The 15,783-nt window shown below is 43.2% G+C and overlaps 1 protein-coding gene and 1 long non-coding RNA gene across 2 annotated transcripts in view; both read left to right on the forward strand.

Moving 5' to 3' along the window:
• OTC (ornithine transcarbamylase) overlaps positions 1-15,783 on the forward strand; it is a 57,667-nt gene that overhangs the window by 11,121 nt on the left and 30,763 nt on the right. Inside the window, exon 4 of the mRNA XM_082864765.1 lies at positions 8,752-8,839. Coding sequence (XP_082720891.1) covers positions 8,752-8,839 — 88 coding nt within the window. The remainder of the gene's footprint in view (positions 1-8,751; positions 8,840-15,783) is intronic.
• LOC309977728 lies at positions 11,053-14,288 on the forward strand. Its single transcript, XR_014327090.1, has 2 exons — positions 11,053-12,571; positions 12,797-14,288. It is a non-coding gene; the product is annotated as an uncharacterized lncRNA (long non-coding RNA).

Genomic DNA, 15,783 nt, shown 5'->3' on the forward strand with positions numbered 1-15,783 from the left:
CACGTTTCTCTGTTCAAATGTTATTTTCGATTTAAATACCCCTGAATAAGTGATCAGTTTTACCATGCACATATCACGTGGTAGTTAAGCTACTAATAAAACCAAGAGTGAAGATTTAATAAGCTTTTGGGTACAGACCCTGTGCTAAGTGCTCTACATTAATTACATGGATTATCTCAGTCCTCATGACAACTCCATGAGGGTGAGACCACTGAGGAAAACAGGCTGAAATAGGTTCAGCAAAAGGCCCACAGACATATAGCTAATAAATGGCAGACCCAGGATTAGAAGCTATTATTAAATGTATTTTTTAAGTGTCTAATTTAATTCAGACATTTATTAGTCATGTTTTATTCCAATAAAGCTGTTTCTACAGGTCGCATTAAGCATTTTGTTAAATGATGGTTTTCTATAGAGAAATGCTCTGGGACTTCCTTGGCGGTCCAGTGGTTAAGACTCCACGCTTCCACTGCAGGGGGCACAGGTCGGATCGCTGGTCGGGGGACTAAGATGCTGCATGCCGTGCGGCAAGGCCAAAAAAAAAAAATGCTCTGAAATCTGCACAAAATTACAAACTATAACAAATATATGAGAAAAGGAACATATGACCATAAAAAGTTATGGTTCACAGAATATTCATCACTATCCTCAATAAATACCCATGGGTCTCACTGCATATGGCATCCTGCCAAACTCAACAGTAGGAGAATCAGTCAGAGTAAGCAGCTGATTTAAATGCGTACAGAAATGGTAAACCTCAACCCCCAACATGGCAGAGCATTTCTACTGTGTACATGTGCATCTTAATGGTTGTCGGTTAACACAATTTTTCATCAAAACCTGTTACCTTGGTATTTAGAATGAAAATAGGATGTAATTAAAACTGTCAATTGCTACCCCAGATTTGTGTCAGCCTCTGGGATGGGGTGATCCTCAGAGGACAGTCCTTGAGGCTTCCATCCCAGGCCTGAGTTGCAAAGATACAGCAGCATTTATACTTATCTCGGGGGACAAAATAAAATTCTCCACCCAATAAAATAGATAACTAATAAGAATCTACTGTATAGCATGGGGAACTCTACTCAATACTCTGTAATGACCTATATGGGAACAGAATCTAAAAAAGGGTGAAGATACGTATATGTATAACTGATTCACTTTAGTGTAGAGCAGAAACTAACACAACATTGTAAATCAACTACTCTCCAATAAAAATTAATTAAAAAAATTCTTCACCCAAATCAAGCCATATTAATTGCCCATGTAATATTTTTATTAAAATGTAAGACACCTAGAGAAAAGTGTGCAAATCATTAAGTGTCCAGTTCAATGAATTATTACAGTAAACACATCCTTGTAACTAATACCCAGATAGAGAAACAGGATGTGAATAGCACCCAGAAGCCCTCCCTTGTATCTTCTTCCAGTTGCTACTCCCCTCGCCCAACCCCTGCTCTGCCCCCAAAGGGTAACCATTATCCTGGCTTCTAACCTCACAGATTAGTTCTGCTGTTTTTGAACTTTATAGAAATGGAGTCATTCAGCATATGCTCTTGTGTGTCTGGCTTCTTTTGCTCAGCACTATGTTTGGGAGCTGTATCGATGTTGCTGTGTGTGTAGTTGTAGCTTATTCATTCCTCACCCACTCTTTGTGTATGCCTGCCTGCCAAACTGTACAATTCTCCTGTGTGTCTACTGATGACTATACTCTTTTATTGCAAATTAATTGAGCAGATGGGTGGATACATTTATTAATCTTGGTAAGTGCGGCAGCTGATGGAAAAATGCACAGGGCATCCTACGAGATGGTTCTTTTCGTTATTTAACACTGGTATTTGACTTTCAAGGTGAAATGGAAGCTAGTGCTTTCCAAGCTGTTTCAAATTCATCATCTTTACAGAGGTGGCAATATAAAAAACGTGATACTATGCTGCAGGAATGAAAGCGAAGCACAGAGAGGTTAATAGCTGCCTTAGTCCTACCAGCAAGAGCTCTCAGAGCCTTTACATTTCCAGAGCGTGAATTCTATTTATAACCCTTCCTCCAAAGCTTGCAGAGATCTGTGAGGAAAAGAAACAGTAAAATAAGATGTACTTTTATTTTCCCAGACAGAAATTAAGATATTAACAGGTGAAATCCTTTGTTCAAAAATATCTGATGTGTACGCATAAACAAGTGACACAGATAAAAACAAACTCCTCTGGATGAAGAGTGAAGAGAGAGTAGAGACCCGTCCAGCTGTCCTCCTTTCCTCAGCAATGGCAGCTCCTGGTGGCTTCTCAGAACCTCTGACACCTTCCAGAACCACTTAATGCCATCCACGTCTGATGAACTGGTGAATGCTTGACCTGTACTTTTGGACTGGGGTCTGAGGCTTCTTTTCGATCGGTGACCAAAAATTGCAGAGGCAATTCCTTCTTAGAAGCAGTGTCCTCCCGTTTAATCTTCTTCAAGAACTGCTGAAGGCTTTGTCAACTGAAAAAAATTGCACAACCTAAAAGTTGAGAATTATGTTTTATTCGGTGGACTTGCTGAGGACTTAAGCCTGGAAGGCAGCCTCTCAGGTAGCTCTGAGGGACTGTTCTGAAGAGGTGAGGGAGGAACCAGGATATACAGGAGTGTTTGCAACAAAATCCAGGTCGTCGGAACATCAAAAAATTACCGTTAATGAAAGAAAACCAGACATCTCAAGTTACTGAATTTAGCATTTTTTTATGTATGGGAAGAAGCAAGAATCTGGGCTCATGGAAATCATTCCTTTGATATGCACCTTAATTATCTAGGGCCAGTATCCCATTCTTTCCCATCCGGAGTCCCCTCAGGGTGCACTGCTGGGGTGGCTGTAGTGACTGAGGGCTTGGCAGTGGGCAGCCCTTTTGTCTCCGTTCGGAGTTCCCTCAGGACTCACCCTCGGGGCGGTGGTAGTGGCTGATAATAGCCCACAGCATCATCTGTGTGCTGACAGGGCAGGCAACATTCTTCATTCACAGCTTCCACTCCTATTTCTTAACACTTTCTGTAACCTCTCTTCCTATCCCTACCTCGTAAGTCCAGGCTTGACGGGAATCTTCGTTATAGCACAAAGAGAAAAATGAAAAGCCAACAAACAAATCCTGGGTTGTCACAGTGAGAGTATGACTTCAAGCAGACTTGCCAGGAGGCCTTAAACTTTCTCTGAAATCTTCCTCCACAGTCCCCAACCCTCAATGGCATTCATCCCTGTGCCACGCACATCGTAGGTGCACCGTAAATACTTTCTTGACGAATGTGCAGTATTCATTTTTGTTTAGGTGACTTCCCCTGTTTAGAAATAGATTAAGGGCTCAAGAGTGATTAGTGATTATAATCGTCACTAAATCGCATTAGCTCACTTCGCACTTAATAGAAAATTCCATTAACAAAATTAGGAGATGTTTGCAAGTGAAAAGAATGGGTCCTCTCTCCAGAGTCAAAATCCTTCCTGCATTTGTTCAGTAAGTATTTGTTGAATACTTACTATGTGCCAGTATTTATTCTAGGTTCCTGAGATTGATATATCAGTGAAAAAAAGAGAGGTAAATCCCTGCCTTCATGAAGCTGACATTCTAGTTGGTACACAGACGAAAAACAATAGACATAATACATTTTAAGTGGATGATATATCACGTTGGAAGGTGATAAGCGCTCTCGGCAAGGAGAAGACTGCCTGGAAGTGAGGGAGAAACATGTACTCCATTATTTGGACTTCGCCTTTTACTCTGAGTACAATAGGGAAATCTTTGGAGGGTTTTGAACAGAGGAGGAATGTGACCTAACCTGCATTTTAAATGGATCTCTCTGACTGCTCTGTTGAAAATAAACTTCGGGGCTGGGGGTGCAGATGAGATAGAAGCAGGGAAAGCTGTCAGTAGGTTGCTATAGTACATAGAGGCTGGGGCCAGGGTGGTGGCAGAGGAAGGGGTAGGAGGGCCAGATTCGGGATATGTTTCGAAGGGAGAGCCAACAAGATTCCTGATGTATCAGGTAAGAGAGAGGCATCAAGGATGACTTCAAGGTTTCTGTCTGAGCAACTGTGGGCAGGATGGAGCAGGGTAGAGCAGGTCAGGCAGGATGGAGGAGAAAATCAAGAGTTCAGTTTTGGAAGTATTGAGTTTGAGATGTCTTTTAGACACACAAGCAAAGATGTTGAAGAGGCAGCTGGGTGTTAGTTTGGAGTAGGGGAGTGAAATTTGGCCTAGAATACTTGGGAGTCATCAGCATACAGATGGTATTTAAGGCTATGGGACCAGATACAATTATAAAGGAAATAAGTGTAGACGGGGAGAAGAGGACCAAGGACTAGCCCTGGGGAACATCGACATTAAGAGGTAAAGGAAAAGAGAAAGGACCAGCAATGGCGATTGAGAAGAAGCAACTACCAAGGCAGGTGCGAAAGCAAGAGTGTGTGGTGTCCTGGATGGTGTGCGAAGAAAGTTTATCAAGGGCAAGGCGGTGAACAACTGTTAATTGCTCCAAGGTCAAGAAAAATAAGAACTGAAATGGCCACTAGATGTAGCAATGTGAAAGTCATTGGTCACCTTGGTGAGGGGAGTTTTGGTGCCATGTTGGGGGGCCAAAGACTTATGGGAATAGATTTGAAGGAAATGAGACGAGGAACTGGAGAAAGAAAGAAAAAACAAGAGTTTGGCTGCAAAGAGAGCAAAGAATTAAATGGATACCTGGCAAGGGAAATAAGGACAAGAGAAAGTTTGCATTTTTAAAATTAATGAGTGAAAAAATTAGAACAGCCTATTCACGATACAGGTAATGTAAGAGAGAAAGGGAAGAGTTGGTAGAGCAACATTCTTGAGTAGGTGAGGGGGCATGGCTTCTAGATCATACATGGGGTATGGAAAGTTCATCTATGCTGAACAGGAAGGGAAGCAGAACATATGGGTACAGATGCTGACAAGTATGGAAATGGGGGGATGGAATCTGGAAGTTCTCTGTTACCATTTTTTTCACTGAGGTGGGAAGTAAGGTTATCAACTGAGTGCTGGCTCTACTTTCAAAATATATCAAGAATCCAATCATTTTCTCATTGCTTCAGTGGTTACTATGCTGGTCCAAGCTATCGCTTCTCAGCCAGATTTTTGCAAGTGTCCTGACTGGTCTCCCTGCTCCTGCCCTTGCCCCACTATGGATGTTCTATGAAAACATATGTCCAATCATGTCATCCTCTGCTCCAACCCTCTGATGGCTTCCCGTCTCACTCAGACAAAAGTCAAAGCTGTCGCTTCCTCCCCACCTTCCTTCTGCAGCCTCACCAACTATTACTCTCCTCCTCACACACTCTATACCTTCCACACTAACTTTGTTGTTGTGCCGTGAATCCACCAGTCATGACCCTTCCTCAGGCCCTCAAGACACGCTCTTCCCACTGTCTTGTATGTTTCAATGCAGCTTCCTTGACCACGTTAAAATGATAACTCCTATTCCTTACGTTGCCTATCCTCCCTCCCTGCTCTATTTTTCATGTAGCACTTGTCAACATCTAACATACAAGATATTTAATTTACTCGTTCAGTTTATTATCTATCTCTCCCCCATTAGAATGAAAGTTCCAGGTAGGCAGGGACTTGTACCTTGTTGTTTACAATGCTTTTCACAGTGCCTAGAACAGCAGCAGGCACATACTTTTCGAATGAATGAATAAATTTTAGAACCATGCCATGAGGCTAGGACCTGTTGTGGTCACTCCACAGAGACAAGATGTGCCTCCCACCAAAATTTGGTTTGATTGTTGACAGTGAGGATAACACACTTGCACCAAGAGGGTATGAAAAGGTTTACTATTCACATAACGTGGCTTTCTGGGGAGAGTAGGGCTAGCTCCAAAATTGGTTCCAAAGTGGCATTAGAGAGCAGGAAAATTATATGGCTTGTGCTTTTACTGCGGTTGTGGGGTGAGGCTGGGGTGGAGATGCCCGTGCGCAGGGCGGGAGGAGAAGGGAGAGTGACGGCGGGCAGCAATCAAACACCACAAATTGACTCACATTCTTTATTACGAGGCCCATAGCAAGTAGGACTGCTTGTGTGTTTCATGTTCTCTCACTCGACCTGGGATGTAGCTCATCAGATCTGCAAGGGATCTTAGGGATCTAGGCAAACTGCCTGATTTTCAGATGAAGACTGAATCTAGTTCCACTACGTTGTCCTGCCTCTGTAGATCCCAATGTAAGTTGGCTTAGGGGCTGGCTCTCCTAGGAGAAAGCTCTAGGTTCTTAAAAACAATCTTGAACAAGTTTTTAGACTCTTTGACTCTCAAAACTCCTGTCTATAAAATTCTTATAATAATATCTAATATGCTCTTTGTCAGAGTGAAGGATTCAATGGAAGCAAGTTTGTGAACTGCCATCACCTGGTAGTGCTCTGTGACTAGTCATCACTAGAGTCAGAGCATAGTGACCTGTAGCTAAAAAACCATTTGGTCGGGGCATTTATAAGAGAATACTTTCAAGTATGAAATAGGTAGAATATAATTATTTTTTAAATGTAGTAACAGAAATGAGAACAATTGTTTTGTCATGGATTTTTTGTTGTTGTTTTACTTAGGAAAGTTTTCAAATGAACAGAAAGTAGAAAGATTAGCATAATGAGCACCCCAATACCCATTACATCAATCAACTGTTAATATGTTGCCTTCTTTGATTTATCTGTTCATTTTTCTTAGTGAAATTTTTTTTTTTTTTGGCCACGCAGCATGGCATGCGGGATCTTAGTTCCCCAACCAGGGATCGAACCCGTGCCCCCTGCAGTGGAAGCATGGAGTCTTAATCACTGGACTGCCAGAGAAGTCCCAGTTAGTGAAATACTTTAAAGTAAATTAAAGCTACAATGAAATTTTACCTCAAAATATATCAGTATGCATATTTCAAATAAATAAGAATATTTTCTGTATAGCTACAATATCATTATCATACCTAATAAAAATGATTTGTTAATATCACCTATCCACATTCAAATTGCATTAAGGTTTCAGTGGGCTGTTTCATGAGACTTTGGGTCAAATTCCCCTTCATGAGTCTAAAACTCTTTGTCCCCCAACTCACCATGAGATTAATGATTTCCTCCTTTCTCATGGGAAACAAGTAGGATTAGAAAATTGTGACTGTTGCATATTTTCCAAAAGACAAAGTAGGTATATTACAATAAGGAGGAAAAAAGTAATGTTTGCAAAATTCCTCAGACACGTCTCTATCTTGTAATTATACTTATTTGCCTTTACATTGTATATCTAAGAAAGCCTGCCTATTGAACCTGTCTCAAATGAGAAAGTAAAGTTCTGATTGGATGTCACCATTTCCCATAATTTTGCCTCAGGGCATGTGGTAAAAGGGCTCTCCTTGTTACCACAGAGTTTAGCTATGGCTTGGGGCAGGCCTCTCTCTGTGTCATCCTCCCCAGACCCATGGAATGTGCTATGAGGGTGGGGAAGGAGCCATCCTCATCTGCTCAGATGTCTGCAATAATCTCACATCCCATGGAGGGCTGAAAAGTGGTGAGGGCAGTATGTAAGTGGTGCTTAGCCCTGTCTTGGTTGGAGGATAAATACAGCAGTTGAATGACCTTCTGATCTTGCTGACTTTTAGTGACCTGAAATTGCCATTTCAATACTCACTTTATTTTCAATTTTTAAATAATTAAGGGCTTGGGCTTCCCTGGTGGTGCAGTGGTTAAGAATCTGCCTGCCAATGCAGGGGACACGGGTTCAAGCACTGGTCCTGCAAGATCCCACATGCCGCGGAGCAGCTAAGCCCGTGTGCCACATGAGCCTGCGCTCTAGAGCCCACGAGTCACAACTACTGAGCCCACGTGTCACAAGTACTGAAGCCCGCGTACCTAGAACCTGTGCTCCACAACAAGAGAAGCCACTGCAGCGAGAAGCCCACGCACCACAATGAAGAGAAGCCCCCGCTCGCCACAACTAGAGAAAGCCCGCGTGCAGCAACGAAGACCCAATGCAGCCAAAAATAAATAAATAAAATAAATTTATTTTAAAAAATTAACCTATAATCTATATACTGGAAGATGCACAGATCTTAAGTGTACAGTTCAATAAGTGTTGAGGAATACATATACTCACGTATATGGGTTTGTAACGTACAAACTGTCAAGGTATAAAGTATTCCTGTAACCCCAGAAAGTTCACCAATGCTCCTTCCCAGCCAATCAGCCTCTCCAGAAGCAACTAGTGCTTTAATTTCAGCCACTCTATGTTAGTTTTGCCCATTCTAGAACTTCATATAAATGGAATTATACATTATGTACTCTTTTGTGTCTAGTTTCTTTCATTCAGCATAATGTTTGTGAGATTCATCCATGTTGTACGTATAGTAGTGCATTCCTTTTTATTACTGAATAGAATTCCATTGTAATCCATGATATCCCATACTATAGTTTATTTTCCCATTTTCCGGGTGGACATCATTATATATTTTAAAGAATAAAAATGAGGTATAGTCTCCAAATGAGAACATGCCCCATATTGCCAAGATCTGAACAAGAGGGCGGAGAAATGGGCGCACATCTGAAGGAGAGTTAAGCGCTGCTGCAGAAGATTTCACCTGCTTCTCTCCGTTCCTCATTATGCTTCCCTGGGAATTCCCTACCAGAGAGGCTGGTGAGATTGAAAGATTTTGACTTTTCAACTGAGATGGTGCTGATTGCTCACAATTTTGTTGGCTACTTTCTTTCTTTCAAAATGTCTTTTTTCTCTCTCTTTTACTGTAGGCTTTGCACTTCTGGGAGGACACCCTTGTTTTCTTACCACACAAGATATTCATTTGGGTGTGAATGAAAGTCTCACGGACACAGCACGGTTTGTAAATCTTCTCTTTGAAGCTTATTTCAGAATTGATGGATAAATGTCAAAAAGAAAATATGCTTCTCTTTAAATAGTGGTTTTCCCTCTCGGCATCCTTTGGACTGTTCTCTGTTTTCCTTCTTTCCCTCTTTATCTGATGTTCTGAATGCCTCTCCCTCATCCTCTGGCCACTTTCCATGGGTTAAGATAATATTTTTTCTTAGCAATTTGAAGAGGTTTCTGATTATAAAATTTCAAACTTTGGGAAATATGGTCATTAAACATGACATTTTAAAAAATTAATTAATTAATCAATTAATTATTTATTTATGGCTGTGTTGGGTCTTTGTTGCTGCGCGCAGGCTTTCTCTAGTTGCGGTGAGCGGGGGCTACTCTTCGTTACGGTGTGAGGGCTTCTAACTGCGGTGGCTTCTCTTGCTGCGGAGCACGGGCTCTAGGCGCGCGGGCTTCAGTAGTTGTGGCACGCGGGCTCAGGAGTTGTGGCTCGCGGGCTCTAGAGCGCAGGCTCAGTAGTTGTGGCGCACGGGCTTAGTTGCTCCGGGCATGTGGGATCTTCCTGGACCAGGGCTCGAACCCGTGTCCCCTGTGTTGGCAGGCGGATTCTTAACCACTGCGCCACCAGGGAAGTCCAAGCATGACTCTTATGTTTTACAGTTGAAGAAATGGAGGTCCAGGGAAACTGACATGTTCAATGACCCATAACCTGCTAGCATCAGAGCAGGTAGTGATATTAATAGCTAACATTTATTGAACATTTATTCTGTGTCAGGCATTGTTCTAACTCATTTAATCCTTATAACAACCCAAACATATTGGCATAAAGAAGTGAAACAACTTAATTAGGGACATACTAGCTTCTATAACACAAAAATCTCAAAATGTCAATGGCTTAACATAGTGCAAATGTTCCTGATTGATAAGACGGAAGGACTGATTATTTGTGTGGCCATTCAGGAACTCTGGATGAGAATGGCTCTACCATCTTCAACATGTGGCCTCCAAGGGTATCCTGGGTGTCAGCATCCAGCCAGGAGCTAGGGGAAGATAGCAAGGAGACAGGATGCTTGCTTTAAAGCCACATTAGCAGGAAAGTGGCACAATCACTTCCACTCACATTCTATTGGCAAGTACTATTAGCTCAGCCCTATCTAGATGAAAGTGGAGGTGGGAAAAGGCTCTTACCCACTTAACTATAGTTAGAGACTGAAACATAGGCCCTCTGACTCCTCATGCAGTGCCCTCACTACTGTGTCACGTCTGATTGAGAAATACAGAGCAAATGTCTTTGTTTAAATATTTCGCCCTTGATATCTAAGACTAATGATTATTTTCTGAAAACGATGTGCCATAAAGCAACTCCTTGCAGACACTGGCTGCTTTGTATGGCAGCTACCCTAGTATATACTAAAAATCCACCTCATTTGAATTGCTGAAGAGAGTTGAAATAACTCATCTTTAAACCTTTTAGTTACGGTATTTCAGATGGGACAATGTCAGCATTAAGAAGTGTTGTGTTCATCTTCTGGATGCAAGGGACAAAAAGAATAAATAAACATAAATGAGTTTTTCTTCCAAATATGCTGCCACTGACTGGAGTTATATTTGCCTAATAACTGTTTCCACAAAAGTGAAATATACTTTATTCAAGAGCAAATATTACAAGCTGGTTAGGGGTTGAAGCCGGGGCCACAGTCAGGAAAGAAGTCTCAGTGGGGATCCTCTATATAGGACCAAGTGAATGATGGTGAATGAGTCATGTGTGAACTCGTGGTTGGAAGAAGGTGCAGCTGGAGGAACAGATGAACATCCAACAAAGAGCTAAGGAGTGCGCATTGGCAGCAAGAAAGAGGTCAGGGCCCAGAAATCAGTGGAGTAGGCAGGACCCCAAAAGCAAGAGACGAATAGCCAAGCATGGGTTGAAAGCCGAGGATGAGTAAAAACATATTTTTTCCGTGCTTGCTCTCCACACAATACGCACTGCAAGTCCTTAGTTAGAGGAGCTCTACACAGATCCTAGGAAAAATAATCTGCTTACAAGTCCCAATATGATTGGGACTTTTTTTTTTTTTTTTTTGGCGGTATGCGGGGCCCCTCACTGTTGTGGCCTCTCCCGTTGCGGAGCACAGGCTCCGGACGCGCAGGCTCAGCGGCCATGGCTCACGGGCCCAGCCGCTCCGCGGCACGTGGGATCTTCCCGGACCGGGGCACGAACCCGCGTCCCCTGCATCGGCAGGCGGACTCTCAACCACTGCGCCACCAGGGAAGCCGTGATTGGGACTTTTTAGTCCATACAATTAATTCCATTGCTACATGGATACACAAAATTGGATCCATAGAATTCCTTCTAGTCATTCCATCTTACCCAAAAGACTCGAAGGAAAATAATCATAGCTCCTTCTTAAAGGGTGTATACTATGGACCTCTTGTACTATTATCGCTAAATCTTTGTAAAAACCTTACAGGGACTTCCCTGGGGGTCCAGAGGTTAAGATTCTGTGCTTCCACTGCAGGGGGCACAGGCTCAACCCCTGGTAGGGGAACTAAGATCCCACAAGCCATGCAGCGCAGCCAAAAAAGAAGAAAACTTACAAAGTAAGTATTATTGGCCCAGTTATTTTATAGATGATGAAACCATGACTCAGAGAAGTAATGGAGCTTAGCAGCTAAGTCAGCATTTAAATCATGCTGGTTTTTTAAGGCCATGCTGTTTTGGTTTACTCCTACTGTCTCTTTTATACAGTCAATGAGAGTGGCAGTGAAATGAGTTACGGAAAACATTGGCTTGTGCGCTGCAAGGTCCCCAAGACCACCCCCATGTTTGATGATTCACTAGGAGGGTTCACAGGACTCAGCATATAGTCAGACATGTGGCTATATTTATTACAGTGAAAGTATACGAAGCACAATCAACAAAGGGAAAAGGCACGTGAGGAGAAATCTGAAGGAAACCAGGTCCAAGCTCCCAGGAGTCCTCTCCCAGTGGAGTCACTCAGGATGCGCTTAACTCCCTTAGTAAGGAGTTGTGACAACATGTGTAAAATGTTATCCATCAGGGATGCTCCCTAGAGACTCAGTACCCAGGGTTTTTATCAGGGAACGGTCCCATAGCATTCTCTGTTTGACATGTACCCAAATTCCAGACTCCCAGAAGGAAAGCAGGTGTTCATTTTAAACCATATTGTTTACAAAAAAACATTTTAGGCACAGGGAGTTCCTCTTATCAGTCCTGGGAATGGTGGAAACCCTCCCGAAACTGAAGCTCCCAGACGCCATCCAAGGGCCAATCTCACACTCAGGCCTTTCAAAGGACAGCGGACAGGACTGCTATGTTAACGCTTTTCTGCGTGGCATGGAAATCAAAAGACTTGAGATCTAGTCCAAGCTTTGCCACTTACCTACTCTGTGACCTCCACGGGTGAAAATTTCTCTGGATCTTAGTTTCCTTTTCTATAAAATGAGGGCGTTCCGATGTTGAAGGCCCACTTTATACTCTCAAATGTAAGCAAACGTATTAAAGTCATAGTCCTTAAACACAGGTGTGTCCCAGTGTAAACTATGTGTAGACAGATGCAGAGTAATTTGGATCTGGGTAGAGATAGGAGGTAGAGAGAGAATTCCAAGGGTTCTAAAGCTAGTTTGAGAATTATGTTGGGGAACCTGTTAAAATGCAAAATTCTACGCCCCACACTCAGGACTTCTTATTTTGTAGGTTAGGGTTCAGTTGGTGTCTGGGAATCTATTTTTTTTTTTTTTTTTTTTTTTGTGGTACACGGGCCTCTCACTGTTGTGGCCTCTCCCGTTGCGGAGCACAGGCTCCGGACGCACAGGCTCGGCAGCCATGGCTCACGGGCCCAGTCGCTCCGCAGCATGTGGGATCCTCCCAGACCGGGGCACGAACCTGCGTCCCCTGCATCGGCAGGCGGACTCTCAACCACTGTGCCACCAGGGAAGCCCTGGGAATCTATATTTTAACAAGCTCCTCAAGTGATTCTGCTGCAAGCGGGGCTGGACCGCACTTTGAGAGACCCTGAATTGGGAGGTTGTGTAGTCATCCTGGCTGTTGTGCTATCAATCTATGCTAGTGTGTTAGTAAAGAAGGGACAGCTAGTAAGATATGTATATGGTCTCATGCTAACTGAATGTGAAGGGTACACTGATAGTGCAGGCAAAATGGTTTCAGATTTGTTATTCGTAAAATATATATGTATATATTAGCAGAAGCAGGAAAATGAAAGGAGTTTCTGCTTCGGGAAGAAGGTGAGAGACTAGGTATTGGACATATTGCATTAAACGTTGAACCTCCACGTACAAATGTCCATGAGCCACTGGAGATAAAGAATTTGGGTAAAGTTGATAGCTGGAGAAATAGAAGTATAAACTCAGTGGTAGAAAATGAGCTGCAGAGTCTCACTGTGTGAGAATTCCAGAAGGCTGAACCTTGAGGACAGGTGCAGTTAAGGAGGGACAGGAGGAAATCGTTAGGGTCCGAAGTAAATAAGGTTAGTACAATATCAGAGGAGGCTGGAATGGTAGATGGGGATGGCAGAAAAGGGGTTAGAGTAGCTATTGTGGAAACATTTCTTTTGTGCATCCCATTCCTGCTTAATCTGCCAAAATCTCTGACAAACAAGATATGGCTGAGATTCAGAAATCAGTCAATCTAAACTGAAGAAGACAAGAGAAATCCACTGCCTTGCACAGAAGTAATTGAACAGGAGAAGCAAGGACGTGAATCTTAATGACATCTACTCTGCCGATATGTACGGTACAATCCATAGCAATTGCCCCCTTGCTTTTTGTAGACCTTAAACTCTGTAAGATGCAAAGAGATTGGATGATGTTTAAATGGTAGTGCTGGCCCTTTTGTTGTTTTGTTTTGTTTAGTTTTGTTTTTTTGCGGTACGCGGGCCTCTCCCCGCTGTGGCCTCTCCCGTTGCGGAGCACAGGCTCCGGACACGCAGGCTCAGCGGCCATGGCTCACAGGCCTAGCCGCCCCGTGGCATGTGGGATCTTCCCGGACCGGGGCCCGAACCCGCGTCCCCTGCATCGGCAGGTGGACTCTCAACCACTGCGCCACCAGGGAAGCCCAGTGCTGGCCCTTTTGAATCAAGAGAAAAGTGCACACTTGACACTGATTGATGGCGTTGCTTCTCTGTCTGCCTGTCTCACTGCTTTGGGGGCCTGGTAGGAAAAAAAAAGTGACTCCCCAGGGCTTCCCTGGTGGTCCAGTGGTTAAGAGGCCATGCTTCCAATGCAGAGGGCATGGGTTCGATCCGTGGTTGGAGAACTAAGATCTCACATGCTGTGTGGCATTGCCAAAATAAATAAATAAATAAATTAATTAATTAAAAAAAAAAGTCACTACCCATTGGTGAAAAAAGAACCAGATGGGGAACACACTGAATGTGGCAACAGGGGAAAAAAAAAAAAAAAAGAAAGAAAATTGGGCCATTCTCCTGAAACCTGTTAAATGCAGTTTCCAAAATGTCACTTATTTAGTCAAATGACTTAATTATTCATTTATTCAAAAATATTTACTGAATGCCTAGTTTTTCTTCCAGGATTTTAGCACTGAGAATAAAATGCTGATCGAATCAAACAAAACACTTTTTCAAGTGGAAATTACATTCTAGAGGGAGGAGACTTTGACTAAACAAAAAATAAAGCATGAATACAATAGGAGGTTGAAATAAGTGCTATGATGAAGTCAAAGCAGGGTGATCTGTGGGTGGATTTGGGGGCACCTTTAGATTGGGTGGTCAGGGAAGGCCTCTCTGAGGAGGTGACAGCGAAGTGGAGAGCTCACTGAAAAGACAGAGCCAGGGATGCCAAGCTGTGGGAAAAGCACCTCAGACAAAAAGAGCTGCTGTTACAAAAGCTTAAGGTGGGCTTCCCCGGTGGTGCAGTGGTTAAGAATCCGCCTGCCAATGCAGGGGACACGGGTTCGAGCCCTGGTCCAGGAAGATCCCACATGCTGCGGAGCAACTAAGCCCGTGTGCCACAACTACTGAGCCTGGGCTCTAGAGCCCATGAGCCACAACTGCTGAGCCCATGTGCCACAACTACTGAAGCCCGTGTGCCTAGAGCCCGTGCTCCACAACAAGAGAAGCCACTGCAGTGAGAGGCCAATGCACCACAACGAAGAGTAGCCCCCGCTCGCCGCAACTAGAGAAAGCCTGCACACAGCAACGAAGACCCAACGCAGCCAAAAATAAAAAATAAATAAAATAAAATAAATAAATTTATTAAAAAAAGAAAAAAAAGCTTAAGGCGAGAACAAACTTGATGCACTCAGGAGCAGAAGGACAGCCGGCAATGTTTTTACATCTGCAAAGGAACATACTTTAAACTTGAAAGTTAAAAAGAAATGTACCCTTACAAGTTGGTCCTGTCTTGGCCACCAAAGGAAGGAAAAACCAGATCAAGGAGTAAAAGACCTAAATACACATTCAAAATAAAAGGTATTTCGCTTTTCTTACTTGATTACAATAATAAAACCTGTTCACTCTTCAAAATATAGTAGAGGAATTCTCCTTAGCTAAGTCTCAGTTGAGTATCATGTAATCTGAGGGTACTGGTGGGGAGTGAAGGGGAGCATTGAGATGGAGCTGTCGCCTGATATTGTGGAGGAGTTGGTATGTCAGGGCCCCCAAGACCACCCCCGGGTTCAATGATTCATTAGGAGGATTCACAGGACTCAGCATATGGTCATGGCTAAGATTCATTATAAAAAAACCAGCAAAGAGAAAAGGCACGTGGGGCCAAGTCCAGGGGAGACCAGGCACAAGCTTGCAAGGGTCTTCTCCCTGTGGGATCACACAGGACATGCTTAATTCCTCCAGCAATCAGTTGTGGCAACACTTGTGAAATGTTGTCTTCCAGGAAGCCCATTAGAGACTCAGTGCATAATATATATATTTTTTTTAGTGCATAAGATT

The sequence above is a fragment of the Leucopleurus acutus genome, assembly GCF_964270905.1.
Source record: "Leucopleurus acutus genome assembly, chromosome: X".
NCBI lineage: Eukaryota > Metazoa > Chordata > Mammalia > Artiodactyla > Delphinidae > Leucopleurus > Leucopleurus acutus.